Below are 25,211 nucleotides of genomic sequence, written 5' to 3'. Positions count from 1 at the left end.
GACTCATTCGCAGTAGATCTGTTGTAAATAAGCATTGTAGCTACTCGTGTGACAGCAACATATGCTGGATGGATCTCCTTGCCGAGATGAGCCCACAGCACATCATTTGTGATAACTTTGGTTACACATATTCACTTGTACAATATGATTTCTATCTACTTATTAATATTCTTTTGTGTTGTGTGTTCAATGTTTGGTAATAAATGTTCATTCATTCGAGATTAGATTGTGAAAATTAGCTTATGCTACTGAAAAAGCGTTTATTGAAAATCCTAAAATTTTCTGAGGTTCTACACGATAAACTTAAAGCGATGTCGCTAGGCGATCGACACAGTTCACATAAATCCACATACCTAATACAAGTAATATTCTTATATATTTACATGCGATTATGTGTCTTTCTTTCTTGTTTATACATACATCAAATAAAGAAAATGTTTTGTCCTCAGAGGCAGTCGGAACCATGCGTGTGACGTAACCTCCAGCAGGCAATGCGGCGCGCATCGCTCCGCGCGCTGCGGCCGGCGACGCGCGTAATATGCGCTCGCTGAACGTGACAGCGTGCGCGGCTCTGTTGGAGGACGTGCGATGGGAAGAGCCCGTCAGCTTGGTCAGCCTAGCCGTGCTTGCCCTGATTGACGTCCTAGTTATAGCCGGTGAGAACAAACATATATTTATATGTGATTTATCAAAGGCCTTTGATTGCGTTCATCACATCGTGTTATATTCATTATTGTTTATTTCTCAAAAACAATTGAACTAATATTATGTGTAGATAAATAATTTCAAATATTTAAATTCCATAATTGCACTAAAGTAGTTTTTCAACGAGTGAAAAATTGTAATCCCACCAAAAACATTTTCATGTAAAAATGTTGCCAAGACGAGTCTAGTTTGCTTCACAAACTGTACACTTTAGTCAAAATGTATGAAAAAGTGGTCAGATCTCATACAGAGCCAAGATTCTTGATGTATGCGCCTAACTTTACCAGACCTAACTTCACATACTCCACATTCTAATAAAAATGTGTAGCTTGGCCGTTTTGTTACCGTCACGTAGATTTCTAGAAATTAAAAAACGAATAAATATCTTATTTCTAGAGTAACGAAACGGCCAAGTTACACGTTTTAACTAGGTAACTGTATTTATGGGACTCCCCAAGGATCTTCATTAGCTCCAACGCGGCAAATAACTTGTTTAAAACATAAATAATAAAAATCGAAAGTATTCAGACATTACAAAATATATATTCTTTCAGTATTCTGAACTAAAAAAAAAAACAGAAAAAAAATGAAAATAATTTTATATTCCCCAAAAATTAACTTACGTATACACAAAAGTTTAATTTCACTTCCAAAGATAAGAGCACGAAAAATAGTTAAATTATCCTTTTGTGACTCCAGACCTCGTAGCACCGGTACGTCGTAGCACGTGCTACGGCGTAGCGGTGCTACGAGCTACGTGACTCGCTTTGAGCAAGTTTACCTTTAATCTAATGCAAGTGTTGTAGAACAAAGTAACTATTGTTTTCGCTCAAGGGACATATACAGAAGATTGGATTCTTTAAATCACTACATTGTTTAAATCACTACACTGATCTTAAACACTAGGCAAAGTATTTGATACGGGTTTTATTTAATAAATAGAGTGATTCAAATCCTCTTGAATCACTCTTCAGTCACTGCCTATTACACCTAAACCCGAGCGAAGCCGGGACGGCCCGCTAGTTTCGTAAATAAAGTATTCAGTTAAATTTTCAATGCAATTTTAAGCAGTATCTACTAAATTCACTTGAAAATTTTGAAAATTCTTTTTCAGAAGCTTTTGTTTTTCTTGCAATGTTTGTGACTTTGTTCGGCGATATCTTACAATTCAATTATATCTCTATTAAATATTATTGTTTGCTTTTTAGGACGAGAGAGTTCTATCATTCCTAATTAAATACTATTAAATCTTTAATATTATAAATACTTAATGTAGTAATTTCTTATAGATTGTGAATTATGAAATTTTAAACTTATTTCAAAACAAAGGTGAAAGGAAATCGTAATATAATTAAAATTAAACTCTGTCCCTTCTGAAGTTTTTCAATACTCCGGCCGTCGTCGACACCTGCTGCTGGCAGTCCACAGCCATATTTATTTATTAGTACCGTTTTCTACCTAGCTATAGAAGTGGTAAGCTCGGAGGCGTGTGGTTCCCGCCTTAGTATAAATAAATAAATATATTATGACAAATCACACAGATTGAGCTAGCCCCAAAGTAAGTTCGAGACTAGTGTTATATACTAACTCAACGCTACTATATATAGATAAACATCCAAGACCCGGGCCAATGAGAAAAAGATCATTTTCCAACATACCCCACCGAACCCGAGACCTTTCGGTTCAGAGGCAAGCACATTACCACTGCGCCACCGAGGCCGACGTCATCAGTATATGTCTCTTCCTCATCTTTTCGTATTATCGATCATATTCACGGCTGCATCTCCCAGAAGCCCAGGGTCTGTATGAAAAGCCTTAATTTTTTTAAGATTCTTGTGTGGTTCCGCCCTAAAATAGCCTTCACCAGGCTATACCCTTCTTGGATGTTGTATGAGGCGACACGCAGCTGGGCAGCTGATAAGAAACAATATCACTCTCTACCGGTTGTAAAATCACAGGCGAAACTGTGGAACATTAAGAGTTAGTTGCACCGTCAACTTTGACGTTAACTGCAACGAGCGCAAAAAAAAAACAGATTACACTATTTCGTCTAAACGTCAGCGGCGCGCCGATTAAAATAAAAATAAAACGTCAAATTTGACGGCGCAACTTACACTAAGACGTCTAAAAAGCAAAAAAAAAAAATGTTCTCCCGGACACAAGTGATCCCAAAGCCTCAACTACTCTTCTTAAGTATTATTGTTAGCAGTTTCTTAAGTCCACTGAAGTTTAATGGGCAGATTCAGCGTTGGCGGATGAAAATACGTCCAATTTGAAAAGATAAACTTTTTCGATCAAAACTAACTTTTGTTTTGTACGTTATATTTTTATAGGGTTTAAGTGACTCGTTTGGATATTTTGATATTGGTCAGAAATCTAAATAAATAAAATATAATATATTTTTTTTCCAAAAGTTAAGTTAAAATTTTCAAATTCAAAACTCTTTATTCAATTTAGGATGATATACATCACTTATTGACGTCAAAAAATTACTTAAACTAAGTCTACTGCCGACTTCCAAAGCGCAGGTGAAGACGAAGCGGCGCAACAAACTTCACCGCAGCCTTTTCTCCAAGGACGTTAATTAACAAATGTAGATCTTATACATATATTAAAAATTAAGAAGACGAATTTACATCATTATTAATTACGTCTAGAAATAAATTTAGAATTAAACTCACACACATACAAACATGATTTGACGACCTCGGTGGCGCAGTGGTAAGATTCTTGCCACTGAACTGAGAGGTCCCTGGTTCGATCCCCGGTCGGGTCATGATGGAAAATGATCTTTTTCTGATTGGCCCGGGTCTTGGATGTTTATCTATATATGTATTTATTATAAAATATAAAAATATAGTATCGTTGAGTTAGTATCCCATAACACAAGTCTCGAACTTACTTTGGGGCTTGCTCAATCTGTGTGATTTGTCCTAATATATTTATTTATATTTATATTTATTTATGATCACAGAATACATAGGTTGACGTTAGTGATCGTATAAATAAATACCTATATAAATACTCCTTTTTTTTTAGGCCGTTGTGTAAAATATAACAAAATAAACAAAGCGAAAGCTATTGTACTGTAACATCGAAAAGCAGTGAACACTATTAAGGCTAGCCTTAATGCTGGCCATAAGAATTGATAGCTCCCGTAATATTATGATAATAGTACAGACTTCGAAGTGTCATAGACTGTCCTTTTTATTACTTCCGTAGTTTAAAAGGAAGAATAGAATCCTTAAACGATCACGTTATAATTCGACTGTCTGTTCATCATTGAAGCTGTGGTGGGCCGAAATGTCCCAAGTTCAAATCCTGCTATGAGTTTGTATACCAATCTGATTCTTGTATAGTAGTTTTAAACAAGCACCCATTGCTTCCGTTGAAGGAAAATATCGTGAGGAAACCTGCACAATGATTGATTATCAACTTGTCAAATGGAGAAGGCAATGCAAAGCACTCCATGAATAGTGCCAAGAAAGTAATTGTATGTTTCATTCCACGTAATGACCACGACCCTCAGTCATGGGGAATACGATTATTACTTCCTCCCCACTACTGTGATAAGTCATAGCGCTGTGAGCGAGCGCTCAGTTGTTTACGAGACGGCGAGGCGCACGGACGTTGGAGCATCAGTCATGTGGCTGTGATGTACAGTTACGTGCGATAACGGGGCACATAACTTATTTTTTTCGAAAAATATTAAAGATCTTACTAAAATGGCGGAGCCATAATGCTATTCTACCGAAGTAATTTCGAAATAAAAAGTACAATATGTCCTGTTGCGGGCTATATTCCGTCTACCAAACTTCATCAAAATCTGTCCAATAGATTTTACATCACTTTATACCAAACATAAATACTCTCATTTTATATTTTCATATAGTAAAATCTATGCACTTTGTAAGTCTGTGGATACTAGTCAAAATATCTATAGGTCACTTTTTAAGCCCAACATGTGCCGGTCAATGGATTGTTGCAACCCTTCACAATTTGGGGAACAGTTTGTCGGTATAAGGGCGTTCAAAAATTCTTTCTCCATTCGAAAGTAACATTAGATAGATAGATAGATAGAAAGTTTATTTGCATCAACTGAGACACGTACAAACAATTAAAAAGTTGGAACATGTAAGATAGAGATACATATATATCAGTAACAATAATAAGATTGTTTCCGTGACGTAAATTTGTGGCGCAGTGATACAAATTAGCGATAACTCAGTGGTGGGAATTGCTCAAGGAGCAAACACTGATTTTCAGTCATCACCATAAACGGACACGTTGAGCCGCCGTCCAATGGACACGACTCCTCTTACAATGAATATAAAGTGAAGAAAATATACAAGTAACATTATTATTTATCAAGCATAGATTAAAGCTGCCACTATTGTGTGCAGTAGTGGTTGAATTATATCGGTATTTCCCCTTAAATCGTGTGGAAGTGTACAGACGAAACAAGAGGACGCAAAAGAAAAGGAACGGAAAAGAAAAGAAAATGGAAAATGGAAATGACAGCGCCACCTAACCGACCAATTATTCCAAAAGTTTTTCCATAAAATGCTTTTTAAATGTAGACTTAACAGTAAGCGACCTTATAGGTGGTGGTATATTATTCCAGCATTTGGTCGCCTAGTGCCGGAAACTACCAGTAAACGCCACAGTTCCGTGTACATACATTTCTAAAGGTGGTCTTGTGCCTCGAGGAACTCTTCGGGAATCAAGGAATCTAAGTTTACTTCTTAAATAGTCCGGTATCTTAGTGCTGCTAAGTGGTACTGCCTGCGAGATTCCATATTCAGCATTGATGCTCTCTTTATAAATGGTGAGATATGAGTGCGTGGGGGAATACTGAACCAAAACCGACAGGATGCGTTTTGAACACGTAGTAGCCTCGTCCTATATAATAAGCGGGGACCGAATACCAAGCCTCCCTAATTTAATTACAGAATTAGTGATTCACATAAAGTGATGCGTGCCTTTGATGTGTTTCTTTATATATTTTTAATCTGTAGAAACAGATTTAAAAGATTCATTAGAGACATTGTGTAGAGATATTATCCAAGATTGCTATAGGCTGACCTTTTATCTCAAAATTGCCACGGAGTCGAAGCCCCGGGCAACATCTAGTATGTAATATATTTATAGTTATCATCCGAATTTGAATAAAGAATGTTTGATTTGAATATGAAAAGTAAACCTCCTTGTCCCCAGGGAACTGTCTGGTGATAGCTGCAGTGCTCTGCTCCTCCAAGTTGAGGAGTGTGACGAATCTATTCATAGTCTCCCTGGCGGTGGCTGACCTGCTGGTGGGAGTAGCTGTACTCCCATTCTCAGCTACCAGAGAAGTGTTTGAGGTAAGCAGATGAAAAATTCGTTTCACTTCTTTTTTTCTTGAATAATCTTTGTTTTTAAAACTTTTGCGCTTTGAACACATTACCACAACGGAACAAAGGATATGAATAGCGTTGACCACTATAGCCAACAGCAACATATACAAAAAGGCTTGACGTCAGGCAAGTGGTTGGTCTTAAAATCACAGCTATACATTTGAAATCTTAAAAATTTATTTTTTACGCAGACACTTTTATTTTACTAATTTTAAACAGGACAATAGCAGAAAATTAAATAAAACAGGTATGACCAAAATAGTCTTAAAACTAAAACAAACATTGACCTAACTATATGATAAGTATTCTTGACGTTGTGAGAATTTTATCCTGTCATAATATATTTTGCTTTAATAAAAATAATCTAAAGTGTAAAAAATAGAACATTGTTACCATAAAAATTCCTACTTTACCTACTAAAACAGTGTAGCAAAACTTTGAGCGGTATCCTGGCCAATGTTATGAAAGCCACCCCTGGCAACCACTAAATGCGGGAATCAATTTAAACTGCGCAAAAGTTGTTGTAAACCAAAATATGTTCTCATAAAAGGACTTTCGATGTTGGTTGAATCCACCCTCTGTCGACGACCTATATACCGGACCATTTACTAGACTGGATTAAACAGTAAAAAAATATATTTGAATAAAACTCAACAAATGTTTTTTTCGTAATTGAAATCGGTTCACTAACGAAAATTAACAAATATAAAAATTTTCATTAAATCGTGTTTCTTAAATGTTGTTAATGAACTAGTATTTTATTGTTGAAGAGTAGTTCGTATTTAGTTTTAAAATAACTATTCAATTTGACAAAATATGAGTCAAAGTATCCACAAAATCTCGCACGAGTCGTCAGAATATATCAAATTCTATTGCCATTTGTTTTACAATACTTACATATTATAAAACAAAGATCGCTGCCGCGCTTATCTGTCTGTTTGCTACTATAAACACAAAAGCACAGTACAGTTTTATTGCTATTTTCACCAAAGAATGTGTAATCACACATCCTTTGGTGAAAACAGGAAAAGTTAAGGTGGAGGAAAGTTAAGGTGTTTAATTTATTTTGTTTTTACCCGAGCGAAGCCGGGCGAGCCGCTGGTTACAGTATATTTATAACTCATACTCATACATTATATAGAACACAGGCAGAATTATATAGATAGCTATATACTTCAGTACCATATAATAAAAGCTTGTAATTTTGAAAATAAGAAAAACTAAGAAAAAAATAAGAAAAAGCTAAAAAAAAGTTGCTTAAGCAACTTTTTTTATTACTTAAAAGTAAAGTCTAGTCTAGTACAAAAGCAAACTTCACAAGGTCATTGACTTCAATATCTCAAGACGTGACTGTATTAAAGAGTGGCCGAAATCGGAGATTTGACGTCTCATCATTCCAAACCCGCGACCCTCATTCCCTTTCGTGTGTCATCACCAAAACTATCACATGAAACGTTCGTAAAAACGGTTTATTTTCTACATTTCTTCGGACAAACTGTTGTCACTTGTTTTGTAAGGAGTTCTCGAAAGCTGTCACTGTTGTTAAATATAATGAAAATTGCTTTTGTAAAAACAAAAATTGTCTTTATTTACTTTATTTTTAATGCTAACACATTAAATTTACAAGACACTGAATGACTGTCTGACATATCAACGCACAGCCCAAACCGCTGGGTCTAGAAACTTCATAAGCACGTAGGTTTCTTATGTGGTCTAGGGGTGCACTAAGAAAGGATTTTTCAAAAGTCATCCTCTAAGGGGGTAAAAAAGGGGTTCAAAGTTTTTATGAGAAAACCAGATTAGTTAAAGAGTCTAAAATCTAAATATTTCACTGGGGAGGGAAAATCAAAACCTAGTACTTACATAAAATAGACACCTTTTTAGTTTTTTTTGCGATCGACGAGGCATTTTTGAGTGATTTCAATTCAAACGCTTAATTGTACAAAATAAATAAATAATACCTATTCATTTGTTATAAGCAACTAGATCCATACTAATATAAATTTGATTAAATGTCCTTTGTCATTTCTTTGCACATTCCGACAACGAGCGGCCAAACATTGGCGCATTTTAGCCCTGACGCGACTAATTGAAAGTCTAGCCTAGAACTGTTTCAGAAAAGCCTTTGAAACCTCAATACAACGGACAAAAGGTCTGAAAATAACCATTCTGTCATCATTTTACTCTACAGGTGGCTCTGTACGAAAACCAACTCTATGGTAATGATTTTAAAGATGAGAACTAGTTTGATGAATGTTCGAGGTTGGGTGTCGCACTCATTCACTCACACGCCATTACTAAATAGTATAAAACAAACTCGCTTCCCGCAATCTGTCCCTATTATGCATGCTTTACCCGAGCGAAGCCGGGATCGGCCGCTAGTCCTTACTAATATAATAAATGTGAAGATTTGTGAGGATTTATGTGTGTATACATGTTTGTTATTCTTTCACGCAAAATCTTTTGGAATATAATCTGGAACCTGTTGAATATATCCTGGAATTATACATAGGGTACTTTTTATCTCAAAATTCCCAAGGCAGCGCAGCTCGAGGGCGCAACTATTAATCGATAAGCGATTACCTATGCAAACACCATAAAACGACAACATTTTTGCAAAAACAACCTTACGTTTGCACAAATAAGTTTAACTTAAATCAAATGAATTCCAAAAGTTTTAGAATAATGTGCTCTGTATAGAAGTAATAAGGTTGGTGTTTGATTGTAATCATGTTAACCCTTCAGCGCCATCTGTCGCGGAGGCATAATGTCTAATTAGGGGAATGATGGCTCAGTTTAATATTCTATGGGCTCAGATTTAGAAGATATTGAATATAATTGTTTTCGCTCGGGACAATGAAGCTGTTATTACAAAATTTTAAAGCCTAATTGGGTTGAAATATGTTCAGTAATAAAAACAACTTATGTTAATCTTCAAAAACTACCGCGCGCTGAAAAAAACAATAATGAAGTCATAAGTTCTTGGACTTTTTAACTTTTTAAACATTATTGATTATAATTTATAAATGATAAAGTTATTAAAATAAGAATTTAAACTTGGATTAAGCTTTAAAATAAACTAATTATCAAAAAGTTGATAAAATGGTCTATTTCAAATAGGAGTTTCACATATTTACCAGGGCCAAGCGGCATCACAGCCCCGAATGCGTCAACAACACAAATTAAGAGAGTGAAAAGTTAAACAAATGTAGGTATATATATTCGTTGTTAGTGAAATATTTAAAGCGGCCGGAGGTATCATGATAGCATTAAACATCGTCGGCTGACGCGGGTCAAGCCGAGGTGATTAGTGGGGTCACGTGGGCCGCCATCAATCTCTGTGTCCGTTTACCGGTTAAAATTACACGTGTCACTGAAACACTGGTGTTTGGTTTGCAAGTTGATAATTAAAATTAACTTTTTCTTAAAATAGCCTGATTTATATGACCCACTACTGGGCAAAGGTCTTCCATGGGTTTCTAAGGTTTCTGTTACCGTACCATCCGCGTTGAAACTTGTCTAGATCGTCTCATCTTAAAATTAACATAGAAAACAAAAAATATATATTAAATAATCACAGGTCGTACATTGTTGAGAGAAGCACAAGATAGCGGGTGGGGTACGCGACGAGAGATCATGCTCAGCAGTGGGCTGAAAAGGGTTAAAATGTTAAATGTCATTTTAGCCCTTTTCACCCCACTGCTAAAAGAAAAAAAATATGATTTTGAAAATATTTTTCAACGTTTGCGACTTACTTTATGGATTAATTTTTTTTACTAATTCTTACAGCATTTTTTGTGGGTTACACAATACTTAGAAATAATCAGACAGTAAATTACAACAGTCGTAAGTCCAGCTTCCACATCAAATGTTGAGCCGTAAAACAAAACTTATGTAATAAAGCTATTTATATTGTTCATTTAGTCCCTGAGACCCGGGGTATAATTATGGTATGGGTCAACGTAATTTAGCGCGCAGACCTTAAAATACCGGTATAAAAATTTCGATACCCCGTCGGTTTCAAAATCGAACCGGTATTTAGTATGCCGATATTATACGAGTACATCGATATCATTATCGGTATACAAAATACCGATATTACGAAATTGTATCGACCTAAATACATATGTTGCATACCTGCAAGAGGTAAAAATATATAAGGGACATATTATTATGATCTGAACATTTTATGCAAATAAATTGACTGACTGAATACCGATTTTTTAATAGGTAGCTTTTTACCGCTTGCAATATAGATACCGGTATAACTATTACGGTAATTATATATTGCGGTATATTTTGTACATAATTCCCGTTGATATCGCTTCATACTGATATTTTTCATACAGTTATACATATCGATATAATAAATAGGCTACATCGTTAATCATCTTAACAGTATAAAGATATCGGTTTGTGTTTTATATATCGTAATCATAATACCGGTTAATACCTGCATATCGATATTTTTCATGTCTCTGACATAAGCGCATAAAAACTGGAGGAGTTATGCAATGGACAGAGATGGATGGCAGGCCTTTGCGCAGCGGAGGGACAAGAAAAAAATAAAGCTCTAGCAGTAAGGGTGAGGACAGGAGCAACGGTGGATTTTTTCCAATTTCTTTCAATACTAAAACCACCATACACGAGCCACCTCAACACAGCGTCATTTGATTGACCTCAACCCAATGTGAAAGTTCCTGGTTGGTTGATTAATCACGCACCTGCAAACCCACTCACGACACGAAGGGTTCAGTGGCGTATCTATCTAATTCAGCTCCCGGGGCCAGCGGAAAATTTACGTCCTTACTACTTACTACATTACTATATTATTCTACTACATTTTATGGTCTTATAGAGTTATGCTCTGATTCTGTTCTCAATATACTTACATCCTTATCCTAATCCTAATATTATAATATTATAAGTTTATTTGTTTGTTTGTTATCTCTCCACGCTCTATCTACTCAACCAATCTTCTTGAAATTTTGCATACATGTAGATTGAAGTATGGAGAAGGAAATAGGGTACCTTTCATCCCGGAAAATTACCGCGGGCGAAGCCGCTGGCAAAAGCTAGTATTATATTAAAAAAAAACAATATCGGTTTAGCCGTTTGGCTGCTAAATACCACGGACAAACATACAGATACACAGACACAACTTATAACTCCCCTCCCTCTGTCGTCGTGGATTAAAAACAAATTTCCCCTCCCTCTGCCGCGCTGCTGTGTTCATCACGAACACAAAAACGACTTCACGTATTATGCCGAAGGCAGATCCCTTACAAAATACGCCGTTACTAGGGGTTTTGATTCTTTCCCATTCAACCTACACTGTCTATTGTTAGTTTTAACCATTGATGTATTGTGGAAGGTGTTACATTACACGTAATCGACTGAGTGCTTAACCTTCTAGAATATTTGATCTCGTGAGGTATTTTGATGTGTAACATTTTGTCTCTTTGTTATCCTAACTAATAATATAAATGCGAAAGTTTGTTTGTTCCCTCTTCACGCTCTGTCTACTGAACCGATCTTCTTGAAATTTTGCATACATGTGATTTGAAGTACGGAGAAGGACAGGGTTTTCATCCCGCAAAAATAACTGGTCCGGTGGGAAATCACGCGGGCGAAGCCGCGGCCGAAAGCTAGTTAAATATTAATTAACATAAATTTATAGTTATCTGTTTGTCTTTCATTTCCGCACGGTTGCGTTCGGGGCAGTAACGAAGACAGCCGCGAACACAGGGTCAGCGTAACAATAATCATACAGTTTTGAAAATTTTGCTCTGATTTTACAACCGGCCACCTGGCTGACGTCAACCATCCTTATGAATGCTATTGTTGCCTATCAGTTTAATAGGCTGTTTGTCCCTTAGTCTGTCGCCTCATACGACATCCACGGGAGGATATGGAGTGGTCCTGTTTTAGGGCGGAAGCACACGCCTCAATACGTTTCGCTCGGGTAAACCCATAATCCCAGCTATTTATTATAAATGCTAAAGTAAGTGTGTTTGTTATTCACGTATCATCTACTGGACCGATTATGAAATTTGGTATACGGTTAGAAAATAACCTGGAATGACACGTAGGGTACTTTTTATCCTGAAAATCCTTTGTTTTATACTATATAGTGATGTCAAAGTGTTAAAACCTCTCATAATTATCTAACAAATTGTGTAGGCGTGCGGTCTCGCCAAGCTCTCGTCCTGGAATAAGATTCAAAGGAAATCATTTCTTTTGCATAATTAAATCATATCTAGCTGTTACCAGCATACAAAAATAGTCACTAATTAAAGTGAAACAGATAAAAAAAAATTAACCATATATTTTTACAAGATTTTATTTAATTTCACCTGTCCCGCTGTCTGTCTGTAATCAAATCTTGCAAATTAGATTTCTCCTACTTCCAGTTGTCCTACGAGTTGAAGTTTCCCACGGCGCTTCAGTTTCCATGACAATGCATTACTATGATAACCATGTGCAGTCCGGATGTGCTCCAAACGAGGGAACTCCACAACCGTTTTCAGCACGAACATAGGTTTTTTTGTCAGGCGTTAAAATACCACAAGATCTCTCTGACGACAATAAAAGGTTGTGGCAAAAATCCCCCCATGGTTATCGTACGTGGCGACCAAGGGACGCCTTATCAGTTGATAGGCAGCAATAATATTCCCAAAGGGGGATAATGCCAGGCGGCCTGTCCTAAAATCAACTTTCATGGTTTTTTTTTGCGCTGAACCCGGTTTCCGGGCCTCGCAGCCCGTTAAAGTTTTCCTCTCTTTATTATTCAGGGCTAGTCGGCACTTTAAATGTATATGTAAGCTAACGCGATGTATCCAGTCCGTTTCACACTTTAGTTTGATCAACTAGAGTGCTTGCCCGCAATCACTGTTTTCTTTGACTGGAAGCAAGCTGTCGTACTAAGCTACACTTCATTATATCTCTTCATATTCGCATTTTTCCATGGCTCAAATTCAAATTCAAAATTCTTTATTCAATATCTACTTTCCAAATGTTTAGAAATTAAAATTTCGTCTAAAATTCAAATTTTCAAATTCAAAATTCTTTATTCAATTTAGGCTGATATACATCACTTATTGACATCAAATAACTTAAACTAAGTCTACTGCCGGCTTCCAAAGCGCAGGTGAAGAAGAAGCGGCGCAACAAACTTCACCGCAGCCTTTTCTCCAAGGACGTCAATTAACAAATATAAGTCTTATACATATAAGTAGATATTAAAAATTAAGAGGACGAATTCACATCATAATTAAAAAATAACAAAATTGAAATAAATAAAAATTTATAATATTTTCAATAAAATTAACAAAAAAACAAAATTTAAATAAATAAAAATTTATAATATTTTCAATAAAATTAACAAAAAAACAAAATTTAAATAAATAAAAATTTATAATATTTTCAATAAAATTATTGAAAATTGTCAAAGAAAAAGTAAATAATATATATAAAACAAAACGTACGTAATCATGTCTTAAATCAATTACATATGTCATGAGGATACTGCACCACGCTTGGGCCAGACATTATTGTCGTTCACATAATCATCAGACTTGTAATATGCCTTTTTACAAACTACTTACTTCTTTTATATAATTCCTAAATTTTTTGTCCGGCATATTAAGAATCCAATTAGGCATATTTAGGCTCAGGGTCGTGCTCATTACGTGGTATGAAACACACACAACAACTTTCCTGGCACTAATTGAGAGGTTTGCCATTGCCTTCTCCAATTCACACACAAGTTGATAATCGACCAGTGTGTGTGCAAGTCAAGTGGTGGTCGATGAAAACCACGAGTAAAATTAGTATACAAACTCATGTGGCACGAGTAGGATTCGAACCTGGGACCTGTAGGTTCACAGGAGGATGTCTTAACTTAACCATTACTCCACCAACGCTTTACTTAACTAATTAAATAAATATCCATTTATTCACATATAATAACTTGAAGTCATAAGTTCCAATGCGAACCACTAGTTTTATTATGAAAACATTTATTACTAAAGTGTTTTTATCAAATGCAATGCAGCCGGTGCCACGTTAAACATAATAAAATCCTACCAATATTATAAATGCGAAAGTTTGTGAGGATGTATGTACGTGTGTATGTTTGTTACTCTTTCACGCAAAATCTACTGGACGGATTGTTATGAAATTTGGTGGACGGATAGAATATAACCTGGAATAACACATTGGGTACTTTTTATCCCGAAATTCCCACGGGAGCGAAGCCCAGAGGCGAAGCTAGTAACATATATGTACTACATTTATATCTTAAGAATATCTCCAAGGTGACACATAATTCGCCCTCCGAAAAGCAATCATTGGAAGGAAATTATTTCAAGATACAATTTGCCGATGGTCCACGGGGAGTTCGCCAATCTGTAAGAGAGCCAACTTGCATAATTTAAATTTTCCCATCTTTTTTTCGAGCATCAAGGTCAATCGATTTGCTCACCGTAGTGTAATGTCGGCTCCACGCTGTCTTTGAACAGTTTGCCAAACTTTGGCGGATTGGGTCCACATTACAATCAAGGCCAAAAAGCCTTGACGGCTGTCAAGCCTTGCCTTGATGGCTGTCAAGGCTTTTTATTCCTTGTCCCGTGTCTACAGGATTCCTTTGCAACATTGACAGCTGTCGTAGCAGGTGACAGGCCGCCACATATCCATGTTACTATTCAGTATTGATAATATATAACGTTTACTAAGTATTTTTCTTTAACCTTTTTACTACTTATATTGTGTTATTTTCATCCTCGACGTTGGCAAAGTCACAATTTTGGCGAACGATGTACGATGTAGCCATAACACAAAAAAGGGTAACTACTTACCTATTGTCAATTAAAATGGCGGTTTGTGAAGTTCAATTTAGATTTTTGCGTGGTAATATTAGGACATATAGATGTGAATGTCAACAAAATGTCAAATGTCGAGCCGAGCGACGATTGACTGAATTGTGGCCGAGGACGGAAACGGCAGATGTCTGCGAGATTTAAATTTAATTAACTTTAGTGTGGACAGCCGTGTGTCCATCCGTGACGGACCGAAAATATAGAGTAAATGGTTTATTTCAAATCCTTACATAGGTAATTATAAAACAGAAAGTACTCTGCCGCGCCTGTCTGTCTTTTCTATAAATTTCAACTTGATACCCGTACGCATTCCTGAGAAAAAAGGTATTGACGGAAGTTTCACCTGTCCCAATGTTTCTCTGTAATCAAATCATGCAAGTTAAATTCCACCTACAAGGGTGAGTCCACCCAGCGCTCAGGATCGGCACCCAACGAGGGAACTCCTTAACGGTTAACTCCACGCACATTGGTTTTACTCTTATTTATGACAGACTAGATGTTGCCCGGGGCTTCGCTCCCGTGGCAATTGTGAGATAAAATATAGCCTATAGCAATCTTGGATAATGTTTTCCAATGGTGAAAAAATTTTTTAAATCGGCTCGGTAGTTTCGGAGATTACCCGCCTCAAACATACAAACTCTCAAACGCTTACTTCTTTATAATACCTTTCGATAACTCGGTGGCGCAGTGGTAAAATTCTTGCCACTGAACCGAGAGGTCCCGGGTTCGATCCCCGGTCGGGTCATGATGGAAAATGATCTTTTTCTGCCCGGGTCTTGGATGTTTATCGTTGAGTTAGTATCCCATAACACAAGTCTCGAACTTACTTTGGGGCTAGCTCAATCTGTGTGATTTATTTTAATATATTTATTTTATGTATTTATTTATAATAATAATAGAAATTATCTGTAACAGTATAGATGTAGGTATCTGTACCAGTATCTAATGTTTCTATAAACCCACTAAATTAACTATCACTTTAAATCTTTAAATACTCACATATACTTATTTTAAATTGTAGATCAGTAAGTAAATGAGCTTATCCCGAATATTATTTTATGGATAAATTGTATGTAGCTGGTACCACTGTAAATAGATAACTTAAGCACAGATTACATAATACCCCAGTAACTTACGACACTATGACAATGGTAGGTAGGTACCTACTTATAATCTTTGCTAAACGTAAATAAGTAAGTACTAGTATTTATATAACAACCATGCTTACCTATCCAAAGCTATTATATAATCCTGCGGCTGTATATTAAGCATTGCGGCCAATTGGCTTAGAATTCATTTACGATTCCCGCTGCCACCCGCCCGCCCGCACCAGCGCCTGGTAACGATGAAATAAAATTTGCATTTAAAAACTTTGCTATGAGATTTTGCAAGGAGTTTCGGTATTCGGTAAACTCTTGATTACATTACAAGTTTGGAATATTTTTATGTAATTTTCTTGGTTTTTAATTTAGTTCGATATTTTTAATCACCACTAAAAAAACTATAAATTTCTCTACAAGAAAAACAAGAATGAAAATTATTTTCACTTAACACTACGGAGTCAGGAGAAAGGGAAGTCCGTCTGGAGGAGTTAGATTCCCAAAACGGGAGACAATATGTACTTATTTCCAAGGATATTTATCTGCGGCTCTGAGTGTGTTACACTACACGGAGTTCGTGAAAAGTTTTTGCGATTGTCTTTCGCAAATTACCTAATAATTATTATCAGAGATTCCAATACTTTTCGTCAAAGATGTAAAGATCTAATTTTATTTAAAACTTTTACAAAGGAGAAAGCTTTTTGATGAGAGCCTTTGAACTTTAAGTTTAGTTACAGGCTTTCATTTGAAGGCCTATAACTAAACACAAAATAAAATTATTTACGACTTTTTATGATAGGAAAGTCAGTTGAAGAGATACTACAGGGTAGGTTAATTTTATTTACTGCATATTTTTTACAAACGGCTCAGTAAATGGAATACTATACTTACATTGTTAATATTGTTATATTACCGAGAAAAAGAATATATCTTAAAAATGGTAAGCCCTTCTGGGAATATAGGCACCAACCATAGATAAAAGAAATACGAACATTGTTTAAATGAGTCTCGTTCGGCATTTCTTCTCAGCGGTAACGTTCCGAATTTATAGTAGTTTTTAATAATAGTGTAATAGTAGTAACGTAAAAAAATTACTAGGAAGATCTAAGTGAAATAAACGTTTTAACTTTTAAAATTAAGTACCTATGTTTTCAGGTCTGCGTCTATACGTACCTAGACCATTTTAGCGAGTTTCACCAATGTAGGTACTCAAAAGTGCTTGATTTTGACGAAATTTGGAGGTACTTATCTCTTTTAATTTACCCGAGGTGAAAGATAGACTGTCAAAAGTTTATTCTGGAAGGTTATTTTATTCAAAAGCGTTTACACACTTTTTCGCGGCAAATATTACACCTTTCAAATCTAAGAAACCAATGTTGAAAATAATCGCCATAAGAAGCCAGCTCCCTGAAAACTCATATTCCCGTAATCGACTTAAATTTTCCCCCATCGCAATCATTCACTCAAGTAACGTGAGTTATGACACCATAAATTGTGAGTTAGTTATCGCTAAGTTAGTTCGGATATAATTTGTGCTCACCGGGCGTAAACAGATAAATTTGCTTGTACTGATGTGAGCGTGGGAAATGACTTTAGGATTAGGTAATATAGTTTACTATAGATTTTCTAGAATTAGTTATGAGGTCATGAGTATGTCGTTGAACATTCACATGCATTGCGGGCATGTGAGCACAACGTTATCGATAACTATAGTTACTCGTATCGTTATAAAGTCACTAATAAGAAACTATCAGAACATATATTTTTATTCACATACATTTTACGTGATTCTCTTTCAGGTATGGATCTTCGGCGACGTATGGTGCTCCGTATGGCTTGCCGTCGACGTCTGGATGTGTACTGCTTCAATCCTGAACCTCTGCGCCATCTCGCTCGACCGCTACGTGGCGGTGACGCGCCCCGTCAGCTATCCTAGCATCATGAGCAGGAAGAGAGCCAAGGCGCTGATAGCTGGGCTCTGGGTGCTGTCGTTCGTCATCTGTTTCCCTCCGCTGGTCGGTTGGAAGGATAAAAAGGTGGGTAAATACTCTTCCAGCCTTATCTTCAAAAGCGTCGTAAATTCTTTGAATTTGGCTGAGGTCAAGCTTGTTGCGCCGCTTCTTCTTCACTTACGCTTTGGAATAAAATAGAAGGAATAAATCAACTATTGTTGATCTCTCTTCTCTTTCCAGCCCGAAGAATCAGAGAAGGACGGCTGGACGCCCAACCCCCCCTGTCCCTGGACATGTGAGCTGACCAACGACGCTGGTTACGTGGTCTATTCTGCTCTGGGTTCCTTCTACATCCCCATGTTCGTCATGCTGTTCTTCTATTGGAGGATATACAAAGCTGCCGTCAGAACTACAAAGGCTATCAACCAGGGATTCCGGACTACTAAAGGTGAGATTTAAAAGTTAAATCTTCTTTGCGTGTAGATGGCGAAACCGAAAACGCTACACGTCTCTTAAATCCTTTCTTGCCAGGAACCCCCCAGAAGCTGCCTGGTTGTTCTCAGAGCGCTTCGACCACCGTCGCCGCGCTGTCATTATAATTTTCAAATTTCAACAAAGACAAGAATTAGTTTTACTATCTGAATTTAAAATAATTAATCTGTACTGTGGTAACGGTTAATTATATTATAATTAATGACTGATATTGAAAATTATTCCTTTCTCAGGAAAATGGACAGATGTAATAATTGTAAGCGCGGCCGCAGCGGTCAAAATTCTCTGAGAACCATTCTGTCGCTAAAACAGTCACAGTACAGGTGCTAGGGTACTCAGGATAAGCTAGTATTTAGCTTAGATGAGCCATTCTGTAGAAACGACCACTAAACTCTAAATGGTGGTCTTCATCGCTTATTCTTCACCGACACACCGCGAGCTGGGTATTTTAATACCGAAATCAGACCTCACCATTATCACTAGAAACTAATAAGTACCTACATCATCCCATTAAACGCGTTCAAAAGAATATTTTCAGTAAATTCCACACGCAAGAAAACGGGTCATATTTCTTAATGAAAGCTGAATTATGTACGAAAGCTCTCACAGGGCTTTGATGTACAGGTCAAGAGCTTTTCGAAAATATACGAGTACATTAATTCTTGACATTCAAAATTTAATACCACTTGAGGTTTTTCATGTCTTGTCTTTGAATTATCTAACTCGAGTAATCAGATTTTTGTTAATAAGTAAAATCCTTTAGAAAAATAACAGAGTTCTTTAATAATAGTAATAAATAAAGCTCGCAAGGAAAATATTAGGAGCACCAATAACCGGAGAGCATGCATGAGAGTGATAAGTATATGACGAAATGAGTGAGCTTAGTCAGGATCGTGGCGAGAGGAAATCAATTAAAATTACTTTTTTTATTAATTACAACTAGATTTATGTATGTAACTGGCTCTATTTTGTGATGTCATTCAAACTACCTATAGTTTAACTGGTGTTTAAAAAGTTACTTCGACGTGCAACGAAAATAAGTAGAAACCAACTTAATAGTTGCGCCCCGATGCTTATCCCATGAGAATTTCGTTATTACCTGTTAATATTATAGTTAGAAAGTCTTTCATATCTTTGACTAGCGACCCGTCCCGGCTTCGCTCGGCTGAAACTATCATAAATTATACACCTATCACACTATCTATTAAAAAATACCATCTAAATCCGTTGCATAGTTTTAAAGAACTAAACTTAAATAAGGACAGACAGCAAGAAGCGACATTGTTTTATACTATGTAGTGATAAATACTTCTTCCAGGAACAGGCATGGGCAACCGTTTTGACGACAACCGCTTGACTCTAAGGATACACAGAGGTCGAGGGTCAGCACGACCTCACGGGTCACCTCTGTCGACGGCCTCCAATCATTCTACCAGCACTTCTCTAAGCGCTTCTCCTGAAAGATTACGAAGGTAGGAATATTTACATATTGTTAACGGTGGATTTCACTGGATTGTAATTATTGAATTGTTTACAGTGAAACTGGATAGATAGATCATTAATGTCTTAGCAGATATGACTGAGAGAAAATAAGTAAAAACCGCCCGACAATAAGATTACCTTTACAAATATTCTCAAGGAACATCTGTTTTATACGAAGTAAGTAATTATTACATTGGTATAAATCCTAGGATTTAGGTTGGTCGGCTTGCTATAATAAGTCTAGACTTACCTGTTACCTGACTTAGCAGAGTTGATAAACTCGACTCCAAAATAGAAAGCAATGCAAAAGGAAATAAAACGTAAGTAGGTATCGGCTTTGATAGACAATGTTTACCGAATTTTAGTCTCTTAATAACCGCTTATCATTTCCATCTATCTTTAGACATTCAAGCGCCAGACGAGCTCACGAGAAAGTCAAAATCTCCGTGTCTTACCCATCGTCAGAGCAAATTTGTCCAGCTTTAGAAAACTCCCGGTCACCAAGTAGATCGCCCAGTCCCTCACTCTACGCAGTACATTACGAGAGAGACGGGAGGGAATTGACTGAGAGTAGGCTAAGGGTGAGGCCTCATCATTTGACGCCTGGTCTGTCATATGAGGAGTATGACGATAAGCCGAGGACGACTAGGCGAATGGGGAAGAGGAATATCAAAGCACAGGTGAGGAAGCATAATTTGAATGGTTAGGTAGATATCAACAGCTACTGAATAATCCTAATGAGTAGTAAAACAACCACCTAAAAATTATCGTCGTATTATTGACGACCTCGGTGGCACAGTGGTAAAGTGCTTGCCTCTGAGCCCAGAGGTCCCGGGTTCGATCCCCGATCGGGTCATGATGGAAAATGATCTTTTTCTGATTGGCCCGGGTCTTGGATGTTTATCTATATATATGTACTTGTTATAAAATATTGCATCGTTAAGTTCATATCCCATAACACAAGTCTAGAACTTACTTTGAGGCTAGCTCAATCTGTGTGATTTGTCCTAATATATTTATTTATTTATTATCAAAAAGAGTGCCTGTTTTCTGATTAAATGTTTTGACTGTATCATTAGCGTTTTATGAGTGAAAACAATGGACTTTTTCCAGGTGAAACGCTTTAGAATGGAGACCAAAGCAGCCAAGACGCTGGGTATAATCGTGGGTGGATTTGTGTTCTGCTGGCTGCCATTCTTTAGCGTGTACGTGGTCCGGGCTTTTTGCGGCGAGTGCGTCACGCCCATCGTTTTCTCTGTGCTGTTCTGGTTGGGATACTGCAACTCTGCTATCAATCCGCTCATTTACGCTCTGTTCTCTAAAGACTTCAGGTAATTTCTTATATCTTCTTCTATTTAAGACAAGATGCTGTAGCGACCCTTATGGAACGTGGAGATTTTATGTCTTCATTTCACACATTAGGCATTGTAAAATGAAATAAACTGATCTGAAAGGTGGTCTCGAGTTTCGAAATTTGCTAATTCGAATTCGCTTTCCATTAGTACATTATATATCTATGTATTTATGTCGCTTTCATAATAAGTCGGCCAAGTATTAGTGTCTCTTATTGGACTCCAAGTCATGGACTGCAGTGCTTAATCAGGCAACCAACAATCACGATCGCCATACGTGAATCATATAGGTATCTATAGAAACTTATCTTGCATGAGTATGATTAAAAAATCACGGACCTTTAAAAGTCTAAAGAAACATTGTAATAAGATCCTCAATTTAATGCAACACTGTCTGGATTCATACGCATAAGAACTCATGTGGCATTAGTTAGATTTGAAAATAGTACCTACTTTCACGTCCACCACCGCTTCAACAATCCCATCTTAGTCCCAGTTAAATACAATGTTTTCTGGATTCCAGGTTCGCATTCAAGCGTATAATATGCAAGTGCTTCTGCGGCGGCGGCGGCGCGCGCCGGGAGTCCGACGGCGAGGGCTCCAGGCGCGCCGCGCGGCTCGCCGCGGCCCAGCACTCTCATTCGCTGGAGGAACATGACCAGCCCATCAGCACCGCTAGCGAGAGGTGTGCTACTTTTCTTCTCTTTTCATATTGCTTACTCACGGTCTGATTTGCGGCTATGATGCCACGAAGCTTTGAGGTCAGCGCAAAAAACCTTGGAATATTCGGCTTTAGCTCTTGCGTGATACCCCATTGCATTTGGGCCAATGATGCCGTCAAAACTTTTAAGATTCTGTTATGTGCAAGTTTCCTCACGAAGTTTTTCTTCGTCGGATATAGCCTATGAAACTAGAGCATATGGTCTATGAAAAGACAACTAATACACTCCATATTTTCTTACAAGTCCTAGCATAAAATCTTCACAGTACTTATGTACCTACTTATTGTTGAAATTTGTTGAAAATAAATACCTACTTATTACTTCAAACCTATACATTCTAAAGTAAAACTTATTTCCTAAAATGTTTATTTGAATTTATAATGCTGTAAACTCTTAAAAAGGTAAAAAAGACTAATAAGACATAATTAATTTTACAAGACACAGACTCAGTATACAAACTCATACGGCACGAGTAAGACTCGAACCATCTTCATTATTTCATACTTCATTGTTTTATTCGAACCTGGGACCTTTCGATCATGGGCGGGTGTCGTAACCACTGGTCCGTCAACGCTTTTCTGGCCACAGTACCCTTCGAAGTAGGGCAGGCCAGTCCATCCCTGGAGCAGCTAGCAAAATGCCACCATTTGTCTAGAAAGAGATGCTTTTTCAAATCTCGTCAAAGCGCCAAATTTTGACGTTTCTTTTTTTTTTAGGTGACGTCAAACCATGCGGCGGCAAAATCCTCAATTTCAAACAACCGTCGCATGTGTCTAGCGGTGTGCCCAGTGCACGTAACGTTATAACGTTAATCTTTATAACTGAACGATATTAAACTCGTTGCGACGAAGTACTTCAAAAAATTCTGTGTAAATGTGACATTGAAATCGAGTAAAATTCAAATGAAATGTATGAAAATTTAAAGACAATTTAGTGAATCAAAAAATATTAGTTTAAGTAATATCAGAACAAGAGCTGATTTATAGGTAATAATTATAACGTGTAAAACTGTAAATGATTGTTCATTAGTATTTATTTTATTGTTGTCAATTTAATGTATTATAGTTTGGTTAAATATTTTATAATTATAATTAATTAGAAAATAATTATTCAGATGTATAAAAGTAAAGTTAGTTTTTATCATAAGTTATACAAAAAGTTTATGTAATAACGACATTCTGGTACATGTTGTAAATTTTAAAATAAATTTTATTATTTTATTGAAAAGACTGTGTGAATTAAATTTGTTATATGCTTGAGTATGTGTATAAATTTTACTAATCGTTGTTTAAAAAATAAAATTATAGATTGTAAAAAAAAAACTCAGCAATGTGTCAGCTTACCTCCGATATGCCTCTAACCTGAGAATGCATAATGTCAATAATAGAGGGGAATAAATTACAAGCGTTTCTAATATAAGAAAAATGTCATCAAAAACCCAGTCTTTATTTGTGTTTGTAGTTGATATTTTGTATAGTTGTTTAATGTAATTACACATAAAATAAAAAAGAACGTAGAAATAAATTATTTTTTACACTAGTAAATTATTACGTAAGTTTAACTTCCGTGAGCGACTTTTACTTGTCTTTGTAAGACTTAATTTCTTCATACAAAATTTGAGTACTCAAATCAAATCATTTATTTCTAAGAATATTGTATTACAATCAGATGGTCATGATAATTGAGTATACCTTACATTCAGATGTACAATTATTTGGAATTCACTTCTTTAAAGTAAGTTTTGCGTGGTGGCCTAATAGTCTTGTGTTGTTTTTATCATAAATCAATACAACCCAATATAATATAGCTTTTTTTACTCAAATCGCAAAAAAATAGATCATTAAATTCTTAAATCCTTCCTCCCGTCATCGATATGTAATAATTATGTTAATTGTAAAAAATAATTATTATTAAATTTATCGCAGTGATTATTTCCTATAACAGAAAGTGTGATATTAGACTATTATTTAACTGTCCGAAAACCGAATTAACGGAATCAGTAGAAGCGAAAATCATGAAAGATTAGCATTTCTTCAAGCACCAATAAAACATGTTTAAAGCAATAAAAAAAACAGGATCAAAGTAGTTATATTTAAGAAATAGTCTTAATTTGTTTTAATACTAGGCTTCCAAATTGTACACAGATGTTCAATGAATACGTAAACTACTGTCCTCCTAAATAAGTGGCTTTCAAGTTTTTCAAAGAAAACATGTCAAATCGATTACGTGTAATAAAAAAACATGATTTATTAAAAATAAATATTTTATTTAACTAATATAACTAAATTAAAAAAATACATATAAAATATTTCTTTACACGAAAATATACGAGTTACATAGAATAAATCTTAGCAAACCCATTATCTACAAATACTCGAAAAAAAGCCACTTATTAAGGCTGTATTATTTATTGTATAATCCATAGAGGGTGACGGTGGTGGTTGACAGTGCCTCTTTTTGTAAGTATCTAAACTAAAAGTAAAGCTCTCTAATAAGACTAAGCGAGTATCTATCTGTAACCTAAATATATGAATAAAATAAAATGACTATATTATAATTGATTATAAATAAATTTTATACAGTATCGTGATTATTAAAAAAACACTACACAAAACCAATGAAATTGAATATTTTTGAAAAACCTGCATGAAAAAAAAATTAAAATGGTGCGAATCGGATTCGCGAACGATATTCCTTACCATTTATAAAAATGGCAACAATAATCTTATATATATATGTATTGTATGGAAGCCAACTTAAATTAATATTTGTTTTAATCTGTTTTAGTGTCCTGTTTGCTGTTATAGCGGTAAAGAGGGTTACAACTCAATAATTTTATTGCATATGTTTACAGTTAGATGCTCACACTCACGGAAAAATAAACACAGGTTTATTATTCCGTGCTCACATTAGTATTACGGGTATCCCTAAATTGTAATTAGTCAAAGAATAATCAAAGATCTCGACGTTCCTCAATTTTATTCAAGTGTGTACTCGGTGTTTTTAAATTATTATCCGTTAGTGAAATGTTATACGTTTATGTATGGATGATATATTATTATGTACGTATTGATTACTAATATACGAGATGTTACATAATTCTGGTTTCAATTATTTTTCATATTCTTTTTTAC

At 36.0% G+C, this 25,211-nt stretch overlaps 1 protein-coding gene across 3 annotated transcripts in view; it reads left to right on the top strand.

Moving 5' to 3' along the window:
• Window positions 1-25,176, top strand: part of Oamb (Octopamine receptor in mushroom bodies) — a 102,317-nt gene extending 77,141 nt beyond the window's left edge. For 2 of the 3 annotated variants that reach the window (XM_053763940.1, XM_053763942.1), the window contains 9 exons: window positions 450-656; window positions 5,923-6,065; window positions 17,877-18,113; window positions 18,270-18,477; window positions 19,840-19,993; window positions 20,407-20,683; window positions 21,117-21,334; window positions 21,879-22,040; window positions 22,794-25,176. In XM_053763940.1, coding sequence (XP_053619915.1) covers window positions 539-656; window positions 5,923-6,065; window positions 17,877-18,113; window positions 18,270-18,477; window positions 19,840-19,993; window positions 20,407-20,683; window positions 21,117-21,334; window positions 21,879-22,040; window positions 22,794-22,797 — 1,521 coding nt within the window. In that variant the 5' untranslated portion in view covers window positions 450-538 and the 3' untranslated portion in view covers window positions 22,798-25,176. Of the gene's footprint in view, window positions 1-449; window positions 657-5,922; window positions 6,066-17,876; window positions 18,114-18,269; window positions 18,478-19,839; window positions 19,994-20,406; window positions 20,684-21,116; window positions 21,339-21,878; window positions 22,041-22,793 lie in introns of those variants that run through there. The other variant, XM_053763943.1, reaches the window with a different exon arrangement.
• Window positions 25,177-25,211: the final 35 nt, after the last annotated feature.

This window comes from Plodia interpunctella, chromosome 24, assembly GCF_027563975.2.
Source record: "Plodia interpunctella isolate USDA-ARS_2022_Savannah chromosome 24, ilPloInte3.2, whole genome shotgun sequence".
Taxonomy (NCBI): domain Eukaryota; kingdom Metazoa; phylum Arthropoda; class Insecta; order Lepidoptera; family Pyralidae; genus Plodia; species Plodia interpunctella.
The sequence above is the reverse complement of the archived record's forward strand: the minus strand, read 5'-3'. Positions and strand labels throughout refer to the sequence as shown.